We start from the raw sequence: 23,340 nt of genomic DNA, 5'->3' as shown, positions 1-23,340 counted from the left end.
AATTATTTTACAGAATTGTTCACAAATCATATTAGTTTTATACCGTAAATGTGTAGCTATATGTTGTCAATCTATGATAGTATCTAAAAACTCAGATTAGAAAGTAGATGTAGTATGTATGGTTAAGTATAACCAGGACCATAAGGTCCCCTTTGTAAGTTCTTGGATTTGTTGATAACACATATGAAAGTAAGTACAGATGGAACTTGAGGACAATTTATTGGAAACAGAAAGAGGGAAAATGCCCTGAGCACCAGGTAACAGGTGTGAGGGGGAATGGAAGAGTGGAGAGTTGTGCATTCAGTAGAGTTAAGCCTTGAAAGCAAAACTGACTCATTAGGAGAAGAGGAGAAACCCAGCTCCTCCACTCAATGCTTGGTCATGAAGTGCTCAGGTCCTATGCTCTGTGGTTGTTTATGGGGTACTCAGGTCACGTCCTCTGCTCTTGTTTGTTCCTTTGAGGCAGGGTCACAGTTGTGACCTGACAGGCCCAGAACTTGTCAAGTAGCCCAGGCTGGCCTCAGTCTGCAGCAGTCCTCATGCCTCTGTCTCCCAAGTCCAGGAGTTTGGAGGTCTTGCTTCCTGCCGTTCTCAGAGTCTTACCCATTCTTAGGTTGTCTTTTTCTTTTCCTTCCTTCTTCTTTAATCTGGCCTTTGGTAGATTATAAAATGGAATTTTTCTTTAATGTAGGAGGAACTAGTCTCCAACAAGGTCTCCCCCTTATCTGATCTGGATATCTTACCACCACTGTGTACCTAGATAAAGAGAGTCACTGACCTCTGACTGTCAGTTGAGGTGTTATGTGGCAGGCTGTTAGGACCCAATCATGCATCTGTCTTGAGGAACCTGACATGTGTGTCCAAGAAACAGATAACTGCAGAGGGCCTTTTATTCCCCTTCTTCCTGCTTACCATCCCTTATCACAGGAACACAAATTACATCTTCATAAATAAGCATGACTGAATTCATTTTTTGAGCTCTTTGGAAACCGTGCAGGAAGTTTTTGGCCTATTTTATGAATAACCATCAAGTCTTTAAAGATGTTTCTATACTCCAGGTCTGTAGTAAACTGTTGAGTAGAGATTCCTTCCATTGTTTTATGTTTTCATTCTTACTCTTCTGTAAATCAGCACAGTCAACTAAATAGGAAAACTCCTTGGAATTTTATTAATCTTTGTGTTTCTTTCTTTATACATTAGGAATTATGCTTACCAACTTTGTTAGTTAAATTGGAGTGATGGGTTAGGCTGCCATGACTAAATATCACAGGCTCAGTGGATTTAAAAGCAAATGTGTCTTTACACTGCAGTATGAGAGTCTGAGGTGAGGCTTCTCTCCCAGGCTCTTCCTGTCTGGCTACCTTCTCTCAGCCCTCTCCTGGCAGACACTGCATTGCTGTTTCTTCCCATGATGAGGACACAGATGGGGCTCCACTCTCATCATTTCATCTAAAACCCATTTAATTACATACTCTAGGATCATTACATTAATGGTCATTATTCAATTGTTGGATTTCAGAGAACACACTTCATTTAATAGATAATGCTGTGGAGACAGAGAGGAAAATAACTAATGAGACTCATACTTCCTGACCTTTTTAACCAGAACAGTTCTAAATTTTCCATCTTCCTTTTTTAAAAATACTTACTTTATTTGTATGTGTATGAGTGTTTGCCTACATGTATGTCTGTGTACCATGTGTTTTCCTTGAGACCTCTGACTATCACAAAGAGGCATTGTTTCCTCTCTTAGTTTGGGTTACTATTGTTCTGATTAAGCACATGACAATAGGTCAAGTTTGGGAGGAAAGGGTTTATTCAGCTTACATTTCCACATTGTATTTCATTACTGAAGAGAAGTCAGGACCAGAACTCAAACCAGGCAGGAATCTGCATAGGCCATGGGCTGGTGCTGCTTACAGGCTTGCTCCCCATGGCTTGCTTAGCCTCCTTTCTTAGAGAACTCAGGACCACCAGTTCAGGGATGCACCACCCACAATGGGCTGAGCCCTTCCCCATCCATCCATCAGTAAGTAAGAAAATGCCTCACAACTGGATTTTATCTTTCTCAATTGAGGTTCCCACTTTTAGATAACCCTAGCTTGTGTTAAGTTGACATAAACCAGCTAGCACAGGCCCCCCTTGAACTCCAGTGACAGATGGTTGTGATTCACCATGTGGGTGCTGCCAACCAAACCTGGTCCTTTGCAAGAGCAACAAGCACTCTTTACTGCGGAGCCAAATCTCCAGCACTGATTTTTTTTTCCAAATAAAAATCTGTGTAATATTATTTAATCTGCAGAACAAGATGTATTGGAAAGAAGACATCCCAATGTTGAATTTACTTTTGTTTTTGCCTCCATTCTGTCCTTGCAGAGCTGGCCTGCTCTTCGTGGTCACCATCTTCCAGACCATCACGAGTGTGTCTGCTGGGGAGCTCTTTGTGATTGATGAGGATCGCTTTCTGTGAGTAACCCCTGCTCCACAAGCAGGCATCAGGAGCAGGTGATCAATTGATTACATTTATCGTTAGGCCTAGAATGTTATCTCATGAATTACCAGTAATTCCCCCCTTTTCTTATTTATTTAGTTGAAAATAAACAAATGATGAAATTTTGTGTTTATCATGTGGTGTCATGATTTTTGAAGTATGTAAAGAGATTATTAATATCTGAAAAATGGATAGGAAACCAAGAGCAGAGGTGTCTGCTGCTCAGGGAAAGTTTCAAAATTTGGGTTAGATTGCTAGATGTCAGTGCCATAGACAACGCAGTAGTAGGGGCCGAAAAATCAGGAAATTTATGAGCCCCCAAAATAAAGATGTCAGGGGTTCACAGAGCTTAAGTGTGGTGGGTTCAGCAGCACATTGGGGTTGGAGAGGCACAGCTGCACAAGAATGAGAGTCTCCTCTTGATGGGGGCTGGAAAGAGCCAGACAGCAGCTGAATATAAAAGGGCTGTTTATCTCCTGTGTTTTTCAAACAGGAAAGAACCTTTTCCTGATAGCCTGTGTTTAGGATTCACTTCTCTCAAACACGACCAAGATTTGTCTTCATGTACATGCCCAGGAGAGGAGTCATCAGAGAATTGAGGGCCTCACTCAGTAGTTGTAGTGCTTGCTTGTGTGCCTGAAACCCTGTGTTAGATTCACAGTATCACAAAACATGAGCATGGCTGTATTCCTGTAATCTCAGCACTTGGGGCCAAAGTAGAGGCAGGAGGATGGTCATTCTTGGCTGTATATGGAATTTAAGTTCGGCCTGCACTGGTGAGTCTGTCTCAAAAAACAAAAAACTAGAGATGAAAAGAAAGACACTGGGAGTGGAAGAGCTTGGGATCTGGAAGGATGAGGAAGGGAAAGGATTAGGTTTGGTATCTGGTAAAGATTCGTGTTGTAAAGAGAGATTATTGAAGGAGTACATCTGTCCTAAAGTGAGAGTTGCTGGAGAGAAGGATGTAGTGTCCTGAAGCTGCACTGTGACCTCAGAGTGACAGTGTCACCTTCTTCATGAGAACTGGAAGGAGAGAAGTCTCCATGACCACTGTCTGAGGTGAGGTAGGAATGAGCTGCTCCTCAGGGAGCCAGCTTCAGAGGGGCAGAGACTCTGAGGAGAGTGGACACATTGGGCTGTTTCCCTGGAGGGGCTGTTGTGTGACCAGAGTGGACAAAACAGGGGAGAGTTTCTGATGGGGAGAATCCTAGTGAGAATGTCATCAGGATGCTGGCCTGGGGATGCTGGTCCCTAAGATGGGGACGTGTATGGGAGTCAGTCTGGAGCACAGGGGACACTGTCCTGTTAGGCTCCCTGTCAAGGCAGAAGTCAGCTTAGCCAGCATCAAACCTGTGTCTTCTGGACTAATCTAAGGATGTTTAACGTGATCTTTGTCTCTCCAGACATGAGCATACCAGTGGATACTACAGAGTGTCACCATATTTCCTTGGCAAGTTGCTGGCTGAGCTGGTACCCAGGAGGTTATTGCCAAGTATTTTATTTACTGTTATAGTATTCAGCATAGCAGGTAAGTGACAAAGGAAGAGAGTGTGTCGTTACTCTTGGGTGAGAGTGTTCTTGTTTGTACAACTGTGGCAAGTCTAAAGTATAAAAGCATGAGTAGAAAAGCACATCTCCAATGTGTGCCATCTAAAGCAGGTGTTCATGTAAGGAAAGTCTCCAAGACTTGTTCACAAAATACTACAAAAGCTTTTATGAAACTGTGAATTTACTAGAGATTCTGTGCATTATAATGAATGTAGAAATAGTGTAACCACTTGAAGCAGTGCCAATGGATCAAGATCAATTATTAGATATCTATCCCTAGGGATTGTAAAAGATTTATTTTTCCTTTGTGTGTTTGCTTGTGTGTGTGTGTGTCTGTGTGTGTGTGTGTGTGTGTGTGTGTGTGTGTGTGTGTGTGCGCACTAAGTGAATGCAGTGCCTGTTGAGGTCAGAAGAGGACATCAGATCCCCTTGAACTGGAGTTACAGGATGTGAGCCACCATGTGGGTTCTGGGAATGGAATCCAGGGTTTCTGAGATAACAGCACAGGCTTTTAATCAGTGAGCCATCTTTCCAGCCCAGCTGTATATTTTCTCTGTAAGTGTCTCTATATGTAAATCAAATATGGAGAAGTGAATAACATCTTACAAAACTTAAATGTATGCAGTGTCTTATGCTACCTAATTTCACAAAGAGAGAGGATAGTGAGTTTGAAGTTTATTGAAATTATATAGTATAAATAGTTATATGAAATATATGCACAGATTCATTTGTGCATATGGTTAAGCTTCACCCTAGACTTATTGTTCAGAATTTCTGTACTTTTAACACACACACACACACACACACACACACACACACACACACACACTCCCACACATTAAGGTAAGCAATGATAAAGCTTGGACTTTGTTTTATAAGAGATTTATTATTCAGAACCAGTCATTTAGGTCATGGGATGGCTATGGGAAATGTGCTTGTCCTGCAAGCCTGACAACCTGAATTTGATCCTCAGGAAGAGAGGGTTACTCCAGAAAGTTGTCCTTCAACTCTACATGCATACCATGGCACATGTACACCATGGTAAATGCACATCATGAACATGCACATCATGTTACATGCACATCATGTTACATGCACATCATGATACATTCACATCATGATACATTCACATCATGATACATACACACCATGATAAATGCACACCCATAATGACAAATGTACCATACACACCATGATAATCATACCAATAACTTTTAAAACCTTTAGACATGGCACGTAGCTCCCCCAGACTCTAACTGTGCCCTTGGGACTATTATAAAAACATAGGGCTGTGCATAACCCATAGCATTAACTCTATAAAGATTACAAATCAGCTTGTGGAACCCATTGCCTTCCTGAATAGCAGGTCCATGGTGACTTCCTAGAGAAAACTACTGAAGCCTGAGAGACCAGCTCTTAGGACTGCACCCAGGGTAGTAAAAAGAATTTTTTTAAAGTAGTGAGACTTAGGAATAATTCTTATTTATCTGAGTGAATAAGACTCACACATGCATTGACCAGACCATTTGCTTTATTTTCTTTCAAGTTCTTCTTCTCCATTTTTGTTCTGTATGCTCTTATATCCACCCCATGGAAAGTAAAAAAGGTACATCTGAGGAAGTGAGTAACCATGACAAGTTGCTGAGGAATTTTTGTATGGAGTAGGTTCTTAAAAGCCAGACATAGCAAGCAGGTAACTGGTGTCAAAGTTGCTCTGTGTGTGACCTTGGTTCCACAATTAGACCTCTGGGAATTTGTCCTTGTGTACTATCTGTGAAGATTTAACTTGTGAGGCCTTTAGTCCAGTCTGAATTTGTTTTGAGGCCTAAAATCAACTAATTGTGGTAGCTTGTCTAGAACTGAGAAGAAATTGCTGTTTTCTTTATGTCAGTCTGAGCTAGTGATAGAAAACAGGGCCTAAGCGTCTTACAGTCCTCAGGGAATAATAGATCTAATTATGAAGCATATCCTAGTATATTTCTATTCATCAAAATTATACAGCTTAAGAAGAAATCATCTTTCTGACCATCCACTTTTTTGTGCCCCAAAAGTACAAACCACACCAACAGTGGGCTGTGGAAAGAACCACATAGCTGTTTTTTGGGTAAGAAATGTAGCAGAACAGGAGAAAAATTACAGGCAGAAGCACCCAGTTTTCAGAGTCTGTGGTCCTGTAAACCTTGCTTAATGAGATCCCTCTATCAGAGAGTTATTTATCTGGTAGGTTTACTTCTGAACTATCTGTTGTCATCTGCTGTATATTCTTGTGGCCTCTGGCAAAGCCATTGCTATGCACTCTCAACAGAAAACTAAACTTGGAGGCACCTCCTCTCCTCTAGATATTTAAACCACTGGAAGGTTGTTTAATCCTTGCCTTAGGTTTCTAGTGCTAGTTTCTAGTAATAAACACCATGACTAGAACTAACTTGGGAAGGAAAGAGTTTATTTCATCTTACTGTTCAATGTACTTCAAGAAGGGAAGTCAGGTCAGGAACTCAGGGCAGGAACTTGGAGCAGGAAGTGAAGCAGAGGTCATGGAGGAGTGCTGCTTACTGACTTGCTCTTAATGGCTTCCTCTAATAGAACCCAGGACCACCTGCCCAGGGATGGCATCATCCACAGTTGTCTAAGACCCCCTACATAAATAATTCATCAAGAAAATGCCCCACAGGCCAATCTAATGGAAGTATTTTTTTTTAAAAATGAGGTTCTTCTTTCCCTTATGACCCTAGCTTGTGTTAAATTGACAAAAACTAACCAGCATAGTCCTGATCCCAATTTCATGACTAATGCAATTGTAATAAACACAGGGAAATGAGGAGATGAAGGTGTTCTATTGCTGATTCTCCTGTGAGAGAATGTGGTCATTTTTTGGCTAGTTGTGTTGCCTGTAGCTCTCCATGTCAGGATCCCTTAAATTGCTCATTTGCTCAATTAAGTATAGAGGAGAACAGGTATTATATGGAAAGATTTTTTGTGAAAAGTATAAAAATAAAGCCATATGATGGGGCTGGAGAGAGGCTCATTGGTTAAGAGCACTTGCTGTTCCTCCTCCAAAGTCGCCAAATTTGTTTCCCAGCATCCACATGATTGGGTAGCAGTTGGAAACCCAGGGATGTTGGGTGTCTGTGAAGCTGTAACTAGTCATTTTGATTATTAAAGTATTATTTGAAATATGTACAATTCTCTTGAGTCAGGTAGATGAACTGACACCACTTTTTTCTTTCTAAGGAGTAAACACAGATGTGAAGAGCATCTTAGCTATGTCATTTACCATCATGATGTTGGCTTATTCTGCCAGTTCCCTGCCACTGTGTTTCAAAGCAGGAGAGAATGCAGTGGCTGTGCCAACACTGGTAGTGACCATCTACTTTGTGCTCATGCTGGTGAGTGTGAATTGTGTTTTTATGAGAGGGAATTTTCCTTGTGTTCCTTCTTGAACATGTGCATGCTTGACACATCAGTACTTGGGACATGAGTCCTTATGCTAAAGCTTATTATGGTCTGTAGGAGAGAAGGAGCTGCCTTTCCTCTTAGGCTTTGTGGGTACTGCCCTGATGTCAGTACTATGATGTAGTTAACTTTCTATTGAGCTTTTACCAGACATTTCTCAGGTATTTTACAATATCTGTAGCCTCTCTTTCATCAGGATCTGATCCCTGGTCCTTGGGAGGAGGGGTGTGATATACAGATATTCATTCAGAGCTGGATTCTCTGTAGTCTCTTCTCTGTATGTTGGCCTGTGGTGGGTCTGTGTTAATCGCCATCTCCTGCAAAAGGAAGCTTCTCTGATGAAGGTCTGAGATGTACTAATCTATAAATGTCAGTTTAATACCATATCTATTTAGAAGAATAACAGTAGATTCTCCTCTGGAACCGAGGACCTCATTAGCCACAGCATCAGGCATGATTTCCATCTCATAGAGCAGGTCATAAATACAATCAGAAAATGAGTCACTGGTCACTGTCATTATAGCAGTCTGTCCAGTGTCCCCCATGTATTACCTTCACCCCAGGAAAAAGAAAAGCAGAAAACATCTGGGTAGGGTGGTCACTGTCTTTGAGCATACTTGTAACTTCACTCCAAGTCTCCTTGAATCCCTTCCTCCATATTTCAGCATTTCTAGGTCATTGAACATAGTGACGGCACCCAATCACCCAGTCAAGACATAAGTCACCTGTTGCATGAATCCTAAATGGTCTTATAATAAAAATCCAGAGCCAGATATTGGGGTAAATGCTGAAAGATCAGAAGAAACAAAGGAACAAGCCACAGCCACTTTTCACCTCGCCAACTTCTCAGCCAATCCTTTTTCTGTGAATCCTCAGACTGAGTGCCTCTGAGTCCTCAGCCGAAACGGTCTCAGTTTCTTTCTCTTGCCTTGTATTTCTTTCTCCACCCAGCCAAATCACTTCCTGTCTCAACCTTCCTAGTGGTGGCATTAATGGTGTATGTGCTTCCCAAATACTGGTAGCAAAGGCATGAGATCTCAAGTGCTAGGATTATGTACCACCACTGCTTGGTGCTGTTTCTTTTAGACTGGATTAATCTCCTGTAGTCCAGGGTGGCTTTGAACTCACAGAGATCCAGATGGGCCTCTGACTCTGGAGTGCTAGGATTAAAGGTGTGTGCCAACACTTCCTGACTGCTATATTTAATCCAGTGCCTGACTCTATCCTCTGATCTTCCGGCAACTTTTTATTAGAGTACAACAAAGTATCACCACATTTCCCCTTTTTTTCTAAAATAATAAAAGGTTATAACTAATATAAGAAAAACTATATACAGTAAGTACAATAATTGTATACAATATATAAAGCCAAAAATTGTATCTATAATGTCCAGTCCATTACCACTTTACAGATTCAGAGAAAATATTCCATTATTTATCCTATTTTGGTGAATCCAAAATGTTGTACCTAATTCACCATCTATTGTAACTTGTATTACCAACTGAAAACCATTGATGTCTTTCAAATTTACACACTTTATACCTCTTTAGTGAGTTTCTTTTCTGAATTTGTTAACAAGGAAAACTATAACTATCTAATATTCAACTCCCTCAGAGATCTAAGTAAATGGAAGGTGCAGGCAAGCGACTTCCAAAATATGTGAGAAATGACAGAAACAGCTGGCTGCCTGGACAGCCACCCTAGTTTCCTCTGTAATGTTGGGACATCCATCTTTAGCCTACAGGCCTAGCATATCTGACAGACTCATCCATGAAGTAAGATTTTCTAAAGGGACTTTCTACTTTGTCTTGGCAAAGTTCAGCAGTCCTTTCTTTTGTGTCCTGCTTGTCCCATTTGGATGGCATACTGTCAGCAGTTGAAGCAAAGGCATTTTCTTGCTCAGTGGCTAGCTTTTGTCACAAAGGAAGTAAACTCCATATGGAGTTTCTTCAGTGCCCATCATCTTCTCTGAAGCAGATTGGTGCTGCCTGGAGCAGACATGTCTCATTGTCATAAAAAAAGAATCTATGTTATTAAAACATCTTAAATGCCATATTTTGCAGGTTTCTGAAGTGCTTGAAGACTATCTAAAATATATTTCCTTTTGACCCTGAAAACATACCTAACATGACTATAGGTTCCATTGTAATGACTAACTACTAACTTTCATTTCTTTATTATCCTAAATAGTTGGTAATAATAACTTTCAAGGACTAGAAAATTACATTACATTGTTAAGTGATTTGTATAGGTATAATACCTTGAACAAGATTAGAAATGTATATACAGTATGTTCTAACAAAAATAATCTCAAATTTGTATCAATATACAAAATTTGTATATAACGTACAAAAATCCAATCCAATGTAAAATATTTAAAACAAATAGTTGCTTCTAAAAAGTAGATTCAATAATTTACCTTTTTAATCTTTTATCTATATTCCCTTTTTTTCTTTTCAGAGTAGATTCAATAGTCTACCTTTTATCTTTTCATATCTATATCCTCTATTTTTTCAACCAAGAACCTTGATTCTAATCTCTTTTGTTTAGCTTTTCTCTTGACTTTTAACAATTAACATCTTGTAACCAGCCATCCTATACAATGACAATTATCCGTAACCCACTGAATGACCAAAAATTACCCACCCCACCTCTTTGGAATGTGAGCATCATGTTCTTAAAATTACTTCCTGCTGTTTGGGGGAGAAGGCATCTTTAGGGGATCCTAAAAAGAAAAAATTTGGGTTAATTGTCAAGTCCAGGGAGAGGTGGCTGTATCATTTGTTTTCCAGTCTCTGCATAATGAGAAAGTGCAGTGCTTGTCTCAAGTCCTTACTGGAGTAGTCTGTGAGGCTGGATCATCTCAGATATCCACCTCACAATTGTCCCGAACAGTTTGTAGTCCAAAGCTGATCTTTAGGTGATCTTTGTCATCTTAATGGCGTTATCATTGTCCATGTGGAGTTATTGTTATGGGATTCTATCATTGAAACTTCAGAGATCTCATGAGGTCAAATTATTCCTTTTCTTGGTAATTTTTTCAAGGTAGTTCTCCCTTCTTCTTTGGATGCTTATTTGTACAAAGGTCTTTAAATTCCTCAAGATGGTTGTTTTTATTTTCCTGCAAAGACAAAAACAAAATTCTTCCCCAACCTTAATTTTGGGGAAATTCCCAATCTAATCTTTATCAATTCTGATTTATAGTTTCTCCTGATTTTATTGTTTTCTTTTCTATAGCTGTTCTATCATTCAAAGCAGTATGATTTTCTTTTTTTTTTTTTTTACAATAAGCATTAGGATCTTTACTTGGTCAGGGGGTGGGGGGAGTTTATTCCACAATAACAGGAAATGACTAAATGGAATTTGACCAGGGGCCTGCAAGAGGCCCCTCAGGCTGTTTCAAGATGGCAAAGGCAAGGGATTGCCTTGTCTGCCCATTTTTGAGCTACATTTATTAGTCCAATGTCTGCCTTTACCACACCTTCTGCAGAAGGGAGGGGCATTCTGTTGGAATTAACCTTGAAAAAATATTGTTTCTAGGGATGCCTACTGTTTACAGTTCCTTTTTAGGTGACCTTGTTAACTACAATTGAAACATTTGACATTACGATTTTTTTCAAACCTCTGGAAGTCACCTTTCCTATCCAAACATCACTATGATCATTAGATTTCATATTGATTGTATCTCAAATCCATTCCTCCTAGAGTGCTAATCTTGCCTTTAACAGCCTAATTATAATTTTGCATTGTGAATTAGCATTTTTAGAAGCCAGAGATTCAATTATTATTTGTTTAACTTCTGAATTTGGTATCATTCAATGTACCGCTGTGGTCTATCTTTGTAAGAAATCAGTGAAGGTTTCTTTTGGGCCCTGTACAACTTTATCAAATGACTCAATTTTCTTTCATACTTCTTTAATTCTGTCCCAAGCATTCAAGGCTACTGTGCAGCACAAAGCCAGTGTGTGGTCATCATATAAAGATTGTCTTTGTATATCAGCATAATCGCCCTCCCCAAGAATCTGTTCTTAGGAGATTTCAAGACCTCTAGCTTTGCTTTGTTGTTCATTGGTCTTATCCTCATTCTTCCACCAGCTCCTCCGTTGTTATTGGGGACCAGCCTCTAAGACTGCTGTAACCAAATCTCTCCACTCTTGAGGGATAATTTCTCTTACAAGTTGACCACAAATTTAAAATCTGCTTTACAAACAGTGAGTGGATGCCATATGAGACTATCGCTTCTTTGAATCTCTTCAGATCTAATATTTGCATAGGAGTCCATTCAGCTCTTATACAGCCTGAGGGATATGTATCATTTGGCAGTTACTGTAAGGTTACAGGATAAATTAAGGTTGGCTGTTTTAAAACCTTAGGTGGTTTCTCTGTAACTTTATAATGAAATGATGAAAGAAAACTTTAATATACACTGGTAGGAATGCACTTCATCTCAGATGTATACAGGCCTTCTCCCTTCCCCATGCTGCTGCTAGAATAATGAAGACTATCTTAGAGTAACTCAGAACTAAAGAGATTTGTTTAAGATTAAAGTTGTTCTCAGAAGGGCTAGGGCCTCTCTCCACATGAATGTTACACGTATCCTATCTAGGGAGTCCACAGCCCTTCGAACTAGGGAAACTAAAATCAGTTTCTCAATTGTATTATGGCTTTCTTCTCCATTTTGCTTTCTCTTAGGTTACAAAGCTTTCACCCAAACTCCTCTGCTAAGATTTCTAGTCTATGCTTTCCAGCTTGGGGAAAAATACTGCTAAAAAGCTGAAAAACAAAACAAAACAGAAACAAATTGAAACAGACCTGGGAGGCCCCTTTCCTGTGATATTATTCTAGTGCACAGTTCAGATTTACAGTGGTGGGACATATTACTTCCAAGTTCAAGGCTGCTGACATCATTGCCCAGGGGAAATGGACAAGCTCAGAACAAGGAAAACATTTAAAATTAAGATTTAAAAGTCTTGTTTATTATTTTAAAGATGATATTTAAAACTTGTTAATATAACTAAATCAGCTTTTCTACTAAAAGTTCAGTTTGATAAGTAAGAAATTTTGCAGCCTGTGAGTCCAGCTCCCAAGCCACTATCCAGGGCAAGTCAGAGAAGACATCTCAAGAGTGAGGATAGAAGGATTTCTTTTTTTTTTTTTTGGTTTTTCGAAACAGGGTTTCTCTGTGTAGTTTTGCGCCTTTCCTGGAGCTCACTTGGTAGCCCAGGATGGCCTTGAACTCACAAAGATCCACCTGGCTCTGCCTCCCGAGTGCTGGGATTAAAGGCGTGCGCCACCACCGCCCGGCTTGGATAGAAGGATTTCTTTAATAACGTCACATACAACCTGTTCAGGTCATGCTCTTTATGTTTCTTTAGCTCTAATTCTATAGCTTCTTTTCAGCTCTAATTCTACCTAATTTCTAATTCCTACTAGTTTCTAATTCCTTCTAATTCTTTCTAAGTTCTAATTCCCTATAAAAATCTCTTTGTCTCTACACAGTTACATCCTTTACATACAGCTATATATCTCTCTTTACATACCTATATCTCTCTCCTACATGGCCATACATCTCTAAACACCATTACAACATCTCATTTACACAGCTCTCTCATCATACAGCACTTTACACAATTCCTCACATAGCTCTTTACATAGTTCCTTCACACACTTGGTCCACATCATTCTTTTACTCACTCTCTAACAGTTCTCTCACATTTCTTCTTCTATCTCTCATACTTTTCTCTCTGCACATTCAGCTACACCCCTCACTCAGCACACCCCCCCCCCACACACAGAACAACAGCCATCTCTGGACAATATGTTACATTTTCTGGATCTAACTCATGTTCATAGCATGTGATAAGTCACACAGTTTTCCTCAGGCTAGCGAGGTCACATTGAGCAGCCAGTGAGAAAGTAAATGGTCAGTTGACTTAACCTTTAGCCTGTAACATAAACTGAGGCTGGGATTAGGTGCAGAAAGCCAAATACTGCAGCAGGTGGTTATGTCTTGATGTCAGCCTGAGTTTGGTTTAATAGACACTTGGGAATTTGTTCTTGAGTATTATTATTTGCAGGGTCAGCTAGTCTGTTTTGAATTTGTTCTAAAGTCTAAAATTAGCTGTCTTTGTAGCTGAGAATACTGTTATTCTCCTATATCAGTTATTAAAAATATCCTAATATTATTTCTGTTCATCAGAATTATACAGCTTAAGCAGAAATCATCTTCCTGACCATCCACAGCTATATGTGTACCCAAAAGATGTAAAACACACTACCAATGGTCTATGGAAGGACCCCCACAGCTGTGTTTTTTTTTTGTTTTTTTTGTTTTGGTTTTAGGTAAGCAATGCAGTGGCACATGAGAAAAATTACAGACAGAAGCAACCAGTCATTTACAGTCAGTGACTCCATAGCTTTGCCAAGTGGGGCTCCCCATCAGAGAGTTATTCATCTGCTAGGTTGACCTGTTGAATACTAGTTGTTACCTGCTGTATACTGCAATTGCCTCTGGTAAAGCCATTTCTACCAGCATCTCTCAGGAAATAAAACAAAGACCTAAGAAAATAAAACAAACAAACAAACTAACAAAATAAAACCAGAATGATTTCTCTGATGGACAGGTACATGCGTCCCAAATTGTCCCCTTTGGATCATCCAGGCAGTCTTTAATTAATTCTCAAAAGGAACCTAAAAATACCCCGTTACCTAAAGGACATATTGTTGTTAGAGTTCATTTTGTTTTTACTTTTGATAATGTGCTTATAAAGCTGATGTATAGAATTGAATACTTGGGTAAATTGTGTTAACTGTACAGCACATGTGCCCAAAGAGTGACTGCTACGTTTATGTGGCAGAACATTTCTTTTTTTCTTTTTTTTTTAATTATTATTATTTATTTTACAATACTATTCAGTTCTACATAATAGCCACAGATTCCCTTGTTCTCTCCCTTCCTGCCCCCCTCCCCTTCCCCCCAGCCCATCCCCTATTCCTACCTCCTCCAGATCAAGGTCTCCCCCGAGGACTGAGATCGACCTGATAGACTCAGTCCAGGCAGGTCCAGTCCCCTCCTCCCAGACTGAGCCAAGCATCCCTGCATAGGTCCCAGGTTTCAAACAGCTAACTCATGCAATGAGCCCAGGACCTGGTACCACTGCCTAGATGCCTCCCAGACAGATCAAGCCAATCGACTGTCTCACCTATTCAGAGGCCCTGATCCAGTTGGGGGCCCCTCAGCCTTTGGTTCATAGTTCATGTGTTTCCATTCATTTGGTTATTTGTCCCTGTGCTTTATCCAACCTTGGTTTCAACAATTCTTGCTCATATAAATCCTCCTCTTTCTCACTAATTAGACTCCCAACCCTCCACCTGGGGCCTAGCCGTGGATGTCTGCATCCAAAATCCTCAGTCCTTGGATGGGGTTTATGGCACAACTATTAGGGTGTTTGGCCATCCCATCACCAGAGTAGGTCAGTCCTGGCTGTCTCCCGACCATTGCCAGCAGTCTTTTGTGGGGGTATCTTTGTGGATTTCTGTGGGCCTCTTTAGCTCTTTGTTTCTTCCTTTTCTCATGTGGTCTTCATTTACCATGGTCTCCTATTCCTTGTTCTCCCTCTCTTTTCTTGATCCATCTAGGATCTCCCGCTCTCTTTCCCTCGACCCTCACCCTTCATTGCTCCCACTCATGTCCAGGCTGTTCATGTAGATCTCATCCATTTCTCCATGTCTTTCTTGGGGTCCCGTTTTCCAGGTAGCCTCACTGGTGATGTGAGTAGCAGTCCAGTCATCCTTGTTCCACATCTAGCATCTTCCTATGAGTGAGTACATACCATATTTGTCTTTCTGAGTCTGGGTTACCTCACTCAGGATGATTTTTTTCTAGATCCATCCATTTGCCTGCAAACCTCATGATGTCATTGTTTTTCTCTGCTGAGTAGTATTCCATTGTGTATATGTGCCACAATTTATTTATCCATTCTTCAGTTGAAGGGCATCTAGGTTGTTTCCAGGTTTTGGCTATTATAAACAATGCTGATATGAACATAGCTGAGCAAGTGCTCTTGTGGTATGATTGAACATTTCTTGGGTATATGCTGGATCTTGGGGGAGATTGATTCCCAATTTTCTAAGAAAGCGCCATATTGATTTCCAAAGTAGTTGTACAAGCTTGCATTCCCACCAGCAGTGGAGGAGAGTTCCCCTAGTTCCACATCCTTTCCAGCATAAAGTGTCTTCAGTGTTTTTGATCTTAGCCATTCTGACAGGCGTAAGGTGGTATCTCAGAGTTGTTTTGATTTGCATTTCCCTGATGATTAGGGATGTTGAGCAATTCCTTAAATGTCTTTCAGCCATTTGAGTTTCCTCTGTTGAGAATTCTCTGTTTAGTTCTAAAGCCCATTTTTCAATTGGACCGTTGGTCGTTTTGATTTCTAATTTCTTACATATTCTGGATATCAGTTCTCTGTCACATGTGGGGTTGGTGAAGATCTTTTCCCATTCTGTAGGCTGCCGCTTTGCCTTGTTGACCGTATCCTTTACTCTACAAAAGCTTCTCAGTTTCAAGAGGTCCCATTGATTGATTGATTGTCTCAGTGTCTGTGCTACTGGTGTTATATTTAGGAAGTGATCTCCTATGCCAATGCATTCAAGACTACTTCCTACTATCTCTTCTAGCAGGTTCAGAGTAGCTGGATTTATGTTGAGGTCCTTGATCCACTTGGACTTAAGTTTTGTGCATGGTGACAGATATGGATCTATTTGCAGCCTTCTACACGTTGATATCCAGTTATGCCAGCATGTGGCAGAACATTTCTGTAAACAGACAGTTCTTGCCTGCTCACCAATTCTAGAATAACCACCCAGAGGCTTACATTAGTTATAAATGCCTGGCTGGTAGTACAGGCTTATTTCTAACTAGCTTATATATTTAAATTAACCCGTAATTCTTATCTATGTTTATCCACATGGTTGATGACTTGTTACCTCATTTTTTACATGTCTTTCTCACTGGCTGGCTGGTATCTGCCCAACCCCACCACTCTCTTCCCTCCTTAGTTTGGTTGTCATGCCCATACTTCCTGTCTACCTACCAGCCAATTAGTCTTATTATTAACAATGACAGCAACACACATTCAGAACATACAGAAGGGCATCCCACAGCACATCCCTAAGCTCAAGTATCCTTTTTGTTTGAATGGGACCCTGGCCCTACCAGAGCAAATGGCATGTTACCTTCTTTATGAGAGAAGGACACATGGGGTGGTAAAGTTTGCGAGAGTCTGTTGCTCTTGTTCCCAGATGTGCAGGCAGGCACACTGAAAGCCTCTTATCCATAGAGAAGATGAATTATTCTTATTACAATAGGGGGATGGATTATTTCATAGTTTTATTGTTGTTAAGGTTTGTTCCCCTAACTTGGGTCTTTTGTATTTCCATATGAAATTTAGTATTTTTTTCAATTTCTTGGAATTGTATTGAAATTTTGATGAAGAGTGCAATAAACAAGATTGTTGCTTTTGGTAGGATGTGTATTTTCATAATTTTTATCCTACCAATCTATAAGGATGGGAGGTCTGTCTATTGTCCATTATCTTCAAAATCTTTTTTCCCCAGTGTCTTAAAATTTTTATTGAACAAGTATTACATTTGGTTAGATTTATTCCAAGACCCCCCCCCACACCCCTCCTTTTGAGATTTTTGTGAATGAGATTGTTTCTTTCATTTCTTTTCCATATGTTTGTAATTTGTACTTAGAAAAGCTCCCAACTTTTCTATGTTTGTCATGGTGTTTTATCACAACCACAGGAAAGGAACTAAGACAAGTGGTTATTGTACAAAGTTTCTAAATGAGACCTTAAAAACTAGTTATGATGCCAAATGTATTTTTTAAAGCATTTTGTCAGGTGCAGTCTGAATGCATGCACACACAGTCATTGCTTTGCAAATTCTACTGTACTTAAGTCAGGACAAGTTTTATGTGAACCTCATAACTGCCTCTTGTTCCTCCCCATCAGTGCTTTCTGTCATCTCCATTGTGGTTCTGACTTTTGTACTGCTTTTAAATGGGGATTGGGCACATTTTCTGCTGCTCTTCACCACATTGTGTGGTTTATCTGTTCTAAGCTTGAAGTTGTCTTAAGGTGGTATTTTAACTGAATCCAAAAATTATTCCTAAAGTCATGAATAGAAAGTCAAAACTCTTATAAATAACAAGACTTATTGATCCTTGGAAGTAGAAGTGGGTATTTGATGACCAGCACATGTCCTACTTTGGGTTTCTATTGCTGTGATGAAACACCATGACTAAAAAGCAAGTTGGAGAGGAAAGGGTTTATTTGGCTTGCACTTCCACATCACTGCTCATCATTGAAGGAAGTCAGAATAGGAATTCAAATGGGTAGGAGCCTGGAGGCAAGAGCTGATGCAGAGACCATGGTGGGGTGCTGCATACTGGTTGTTCTAATGGCTCACTCAGCCTTCTTTCTTCTAGAAACTAGAATGACCAGAGCAGGGATGGTCACACCCACAATTGGGCTAGGCAGTGTCACCTCAATGGCTTGCCTACAGATGATCTTATAGAGACATTTTCTTTTTTTATTTAATTAATTTTTATTTATTTTACATACCAACCACAGTTTCTCCTCCCTCCACTTCTCCTGTTCCCTCCCCCTGACTCCCTTCTCCCTCCCTCCACATTTACTCCCCCTCCTCCATTCAGAAAAGGGCAGGCCTCTTTGAACAAAACTTGGTACATCAAGTGGAGGTAGGACCAATCTCCTCCCTAGAGACATTCCTTGTGTTTTGAGATTCCCCACTCTCCAGTGAATTTAGTTTGTATCAAGTTGATATAAAATGAGACAAGACTGTGGTGTTCTTCTAGCATGTGTTCCTAGATGGCAGGAGTTTTATTAGTACAGACACTGCGGTTGGCCTGTCATATTGTCAAAGATTCAACCAATCATATATATATATGTTTTTTTTTTTTCAAGACAGGGTTTCTCTGTGTAGCTTTGCGCCTTTCCTGGAACTCACTTTGGAGACCAGGCTGGCCTCGAACTCACAGAGATCCGCCTGCCTCTGCCTCCCGAGTGCTGGGGTTAAAGGCGTGCGCCACCACTGCCTGGCTCATATATTGAAAATTAGGAAACAAATGACACTTCTGCTCTGAATATCATCATCCCCTGAATTACACAGTATAAACTATATAGCTATACAAATTAGATATTATAAGGAATCTAAAGAGGATTTTAAATATTTTGGATGGGAGTATTTAAAGTATAAAGAATGTTCATAGGCTGCATGCCATTTTAAAGACAACATAATATCTGTAAGCTTTGGCTCCTATAGAATGGGGTCGCAGGTCTTTCTTTTAAATACCACAAAGAACCTTGGCTTTGCAGATTAAGAATTCTGTGTAGAGTTTACTGAAAGAATGTTTTAAAGCGCTGGTCTGAGGAGAAATGGTCAGAAGGATGAGGGGTCTTGGAGAGGGAGGATCTTGTCTAGAATTCTTAGTCACTTGACTGGTTCTAATTCATGGTTTTGTTCTTCATAGTTTTTCTCAGTTCTGTCACTATATTCAGGAAGCTTAGCACCTGGGCTCTCATGGATTCAGTACTTCAACATTCCTCATTATGGATTTATAGTAAGTTGTCCTGTCTGTCACTGTACTTGGGGTCTCCAATTTTAGCAACCAAAATGAATCCCAGCCAAGTCCTTTCCCCAGCTGTAATCTCTAACCAGCAGCTACCCAGGATTTTCCTTCCAGGAGCAAAAGATGAGAACTTTCCTGTTAATATCCAAAGTTCAGTGAGTCATCTGGGGTTTTCCCCAGTTACGTGTTATTTGAGAGACATAAAGGGTGAGAAAAACCCCAGGGTAAAGAGGAAAGATAGATAATATAATGAGAAGTATGCAGTTGTGACTCTATTCAATACAGTAATAATGAAAGGATCCGGGACTAAGATATATAGTTTATATCAGGAAATTAAAAGAATAAAAATCATGTGATAGCCATAGCCATATTGGCTTTGCCAAGCTTTCTGTGCAGTAAAGTGTGTCTTAACAGACTTTCTTATTCCCATGATCGCAACTGGTTTTGATGAAAAGAAGCAAGAAATATTGTTACTGTGAATCAATAGTATTGTTTTAATCACAGTGTTTACATGGTTATGGACTGCACAGAGAAGGAGGTGCCTGAGGTAATCTAGTTAGAGGGTCCACCTCTTAGTAGTTGGGAGGCCCCATCATTTCAATCCTAAACCTCCTGAGTGTGGGGGAGGGGCACTGCTTTGCTGGGCAGACTGAACTCGGTGGGGTTTTGTTTATTTAATTTTTTTTTTTTGCAAATTACAGTCAAGATTGAATTTGAATTTATTATTGTATTTATTCTTTGGAAACCTATGGAATATTAAACTATTTGCCTTTCCCTGTTCCTGTTTGTGTTACAGGCTTTGCAGCACAGTGAATTCCTGGGACAAAACTTCTGTACAGAACATAACACAGCAGAAGTCAGTAGATGTCAGAACTATGTGATGTAAGCTGGAGTTCAGTGTCATAATGGGGACATAGAATGCCCCTAGACTCAGAAGGAAAACCCATGCTTTCAGGGTTAACACTCTGTCCTCTCCTGGTTCCCCAGAGAGAATCACTGTAACCAGTGAACACATGGATGTGTTTTAATCCCACTGCTCTATGGTGTAGAATGTGCAGAAATGGTTCTTTGGGCCTTTTAAAAATGGTTTTGGTGTCTTGATTGCGGATTAGACTTCTTTGTTTGAGAACATTTGAGTTTGACTTAGGCTGCCCTGATAGTTAACAAGCGCATACTGTTTCTACATTTATAGATTATGGTACTTGTGAGCAGAGCCCAAGAATGTCAGGGTAGCAAGGCTAAAGCGACTGAACTTTGCCTGCCAGCATTCAGGGTCTTCCCTATGCCTCACACTCTAGATCACTTCAAGAAATCAAAGTCTGGCGTGTGTTTGTGTGTGAGTGTGTGTATGTGTGTGTGTAAAATGTCCTAGCAGAGGATATGTCCTGCAATGAAAGAAACACATATTTCAGTATCTTAAGAAGGAAATACCATTTAGGTCTAATACCATTAAAATTGCAACAAAAAATTTAATAAAATTAAAGTGTATTATTCTAAAATTACAATACCTTCTCTTTCTACAATTTCTCTCATTGATTTTAATTTTGATATATAAGTGAGAGAGGAATATGCTGATATGTTAAATCTCTCTTGGATGTTCAAAATAATAATGAGTAATAGTAACCCAAATTATGTTTGGATTACTGATAACAAGACAAGTATGGGGGGATATCTTATTTCTGATATCTCCTCTCTCCTGGTGTGGTGTGTCATCCTTCTAATACAAATTCCTTACCAGTTTCTTGTCAGAAGGATGGGGATGGTAATGTGAAACCAGAGGTGGGTCCTCAACAGACCTCATACTCACAAAAAGATTGTTCTCACAAGAGGAATAAGAAATCTGCCCTTTCAGTACATTTGAGAACTGTTAAATCCTAAGAAATACAAGGAAATGGATATACACAGAGATGGAGACACACAGAGATGGAGACACACAGGGATGGAGACACACAGGGATGGAGACACACAGGGATGGAGATACACAGAGATGGAGACGACACACAGGGATGGAGACACACAGGGGTGGAGACACACAGGGATGGACACACACAGGGATGGAGACACACAGAGATGGAGACACACAGGGATGGAGACACACAGTGATGGAGACACACAGGGATGGAGACACACAGGGATGGACACACACAGGGATGGAGACACACAGGGATGGAGACACACAGAGATGGACACACAGAGATAGAGACACACAGGGATGGAGACACACAGAGATAGAGACACACAGGGATGGAGACACACAGGGATGGAGACACACAGGGATGGACACACAGGGGTGGAGACACACAGAGATGGAGACACACAGAGATGGAGACACACAGAGATGGAGACACACAGAGATGGACACACACAGGGATGGAGACACAGGGGTGGAGACACACAGGGATGGACACACACAGAGATGGACACACACAGGGATGGAGACACACAGGGGTGGAGACACACAGTGGTGGAGACACACAGGGGTGGAGACACACAGGGATGGAGACACACAGGGATGGAGACACACAGATATGGAGACACACAGGTTGTGATTGTAGTGTATCCAGAACTTTTAGCAGCAGCAGCTTTTCTAACCCGTGTCAGGGCCCCTGCATCCTGCTGTGCTCCAACTGCTACCCAGGCTCTGTCTGTAGCCATGGGCTGCTGGGGATGTTCCATAGCTGAGCAGTCGTGGTTGTCATTGCTGTCTTGGAACAGGAGCTGACGGCAATTCACCGACTCCTGTCATAAATCCTTACTCTCCACCAGTGCTGGTTCTAAAATTCAATGCTGTGTTCTTTTTCACAACTGTCTACTGAGTCAGCAGAACTGCACAAAGACTGATCTCTTAGAGTGTCTGTGTGTCGTTAGGAAGCTGAGGTTTTCTGCTTCGGAAGAAACTAGTCCTTCATCCATGCCTTTGCCCTTTGAAGAGAGGGCAGCATTGTAAATTTAGAAATGAGTGACACACTGAAGACAACAAAGTTGCATCTTAGTATGATTCTCTAAACTGGGCCTAGTTTACTGAGCCTACTTCCTCTATGCTTTTAAATAGATGTGATAGCTACACCTCTTTGGATGGTTTTTTGAATTTTTTTAAAAGAATTTATTTATTTTTATTTTATGTGCATTAGTGTATGTATGTCTGTGTGAGGATGTCAGGTACCTTGGAACTGGAGTTACAGACAGTTGTGAGCTGCCACGTAAGTGCTGGGAATTGAACCCGGGTCCTCTGGAAGAGCAGTCAGTGCTCTTAACCGCTGAGCCATCTCTCCAGCCGGTTTTTTGAAATTAGCAAAGTGACCTGATATAAGTAAGTTAGATTGACATAACATGTAACAAAATTGTAAGTACTTCTTTAGTACCATTACTTGAATATAAAGAGGGATTTTTAATGATGTGTTGAAACTAGGAGGTTTTAAAAAGAAGCAACAGTGAATGTACTGAATATGCTTTGACATTATTTTTGTGTGTGTTGAATTACAGATGTACTGGTGAAGAATTTTTGATGATCCAGGGCATCGATCGCTCGTCATGGGGCTTCTGGAAGAATCATGTGGCCTTAGCTTGTATAATGATTATCTTCTTATCAATTACCTATGTGCAGTTATTAGCTCTTAAGAAAAAGAGACATTTTTAAATCACTTTCCACTTTCTTTGAATTAATCTGAAATTATTTTTTGGTATTATTTATTTATTTTTTATTTTTTTATTAAGAAAATTTTTCCACTCATTTTACACACCAATCAAAGATCTCCCTCTTCCCCCTCCCCCACCTCTCCCTCCCAATCCACACCCAACTCCTCCCCACAAGAAGGCAAGGCCTCCCATGAGGAGGCACATCCAGAAGAGGCAAGTCCAAGCCCCTCCCCCTCAAGGCTGTGAGAGGTGTCCCATCACAGGCAGTGGGATCCAAAAAGCCCACTCAGGCACCAGAGATGGATTCTGATCCCACCTCCACAGCCTTTGACCCAACTTTCATGAGCTCCCACTAGTTTGGTTTGGTCATCTCTGCAGGTTTCCCCATTATGATCTTGGTGCACTTGCTCATGGAATCCTTCTTCTCTCTCCCTGACTGCATTCCTGGAGCTCGGCCTGGTGCCTGGCTGTGGATCTGTTCATCTGCTTCCATCAGTCATTGAAGAAAAGTTCTGTGATGACAGTTAGGGTATTCACCAGTCTGATCTCTGGGGCA

At 40.5% G+C, this 23,340-nt stretch overlaps 1 protein-coding gene across 3 annotated transcripts in view; it reads left to right on the top strand.

Moving 5' to 3' along the window:
• LOC114691802 (ATP-binding cassette sub-family G member 3-like) overlaps nucleotides 1–22,790 on the top strand; it is a 54,953-nt gene extending 32,163 nt beyond the window's left edge. For 2 of the 3 annotated variants that reach the window (XM_037209254.1, XM_028867328.2), the window contains 6 exons: nucleotides 2,377–2,466; nucleotides 3,895–4,019; nucleotides 7,271–7,425; nucleotides 19,050–19,139; nucleotides 19,945–20,030; nucleotides 22,632–22,790. In XM_037209254.1, coding sequence (XP_037065149.1) covers nucleotides 2,377–2,466; nucleotides 3,895–4,019; nucleotides 7,271–7,425; nucleotides 19,050–19,139; nucleotides 19,945–20,030; nucleotides 22,632–22,785 — 700 coding nt within the window. In that variant the 3' untranslated portion in view covers nucleotides 22,786–22,790. The remainder of the gene's footprint in view (nucleotides 1–2,376; nucleotides 2,467–3,894; nucleotides 4,020–7,270; nucleotides 7,426–19,049; nucleotides 19,140–19,944; nucleotides 20,031–22,631) is intronic. The other variant, XM_037209253.1, reaches the window with a different exon arrangement.
• The last annotated feature ends 550 nt before the right edge of the window (nucleotides 22,791–23,340 follow it).

Source organism: Peromyscus leucopus, chromosome 10, assembly GCF_004664715.2.
Source record: "Peromyscus leucopus breed LL Stock chromosome 10, UCI_PerLeu_2.1, whole genome shotgun sequence".
Taxonomy (NCBI): domain Eukaryota; kingdom Metazoa; phylum Chordata; class Mammalia; order Rodentia; family Cricetidae; genus Peromyscus; species Peromyscus leucopus.
Note: the sequence above shows the minus strand (reverse complement) of the source record. Positions and strands in the feature narration are given on the sequence as shown.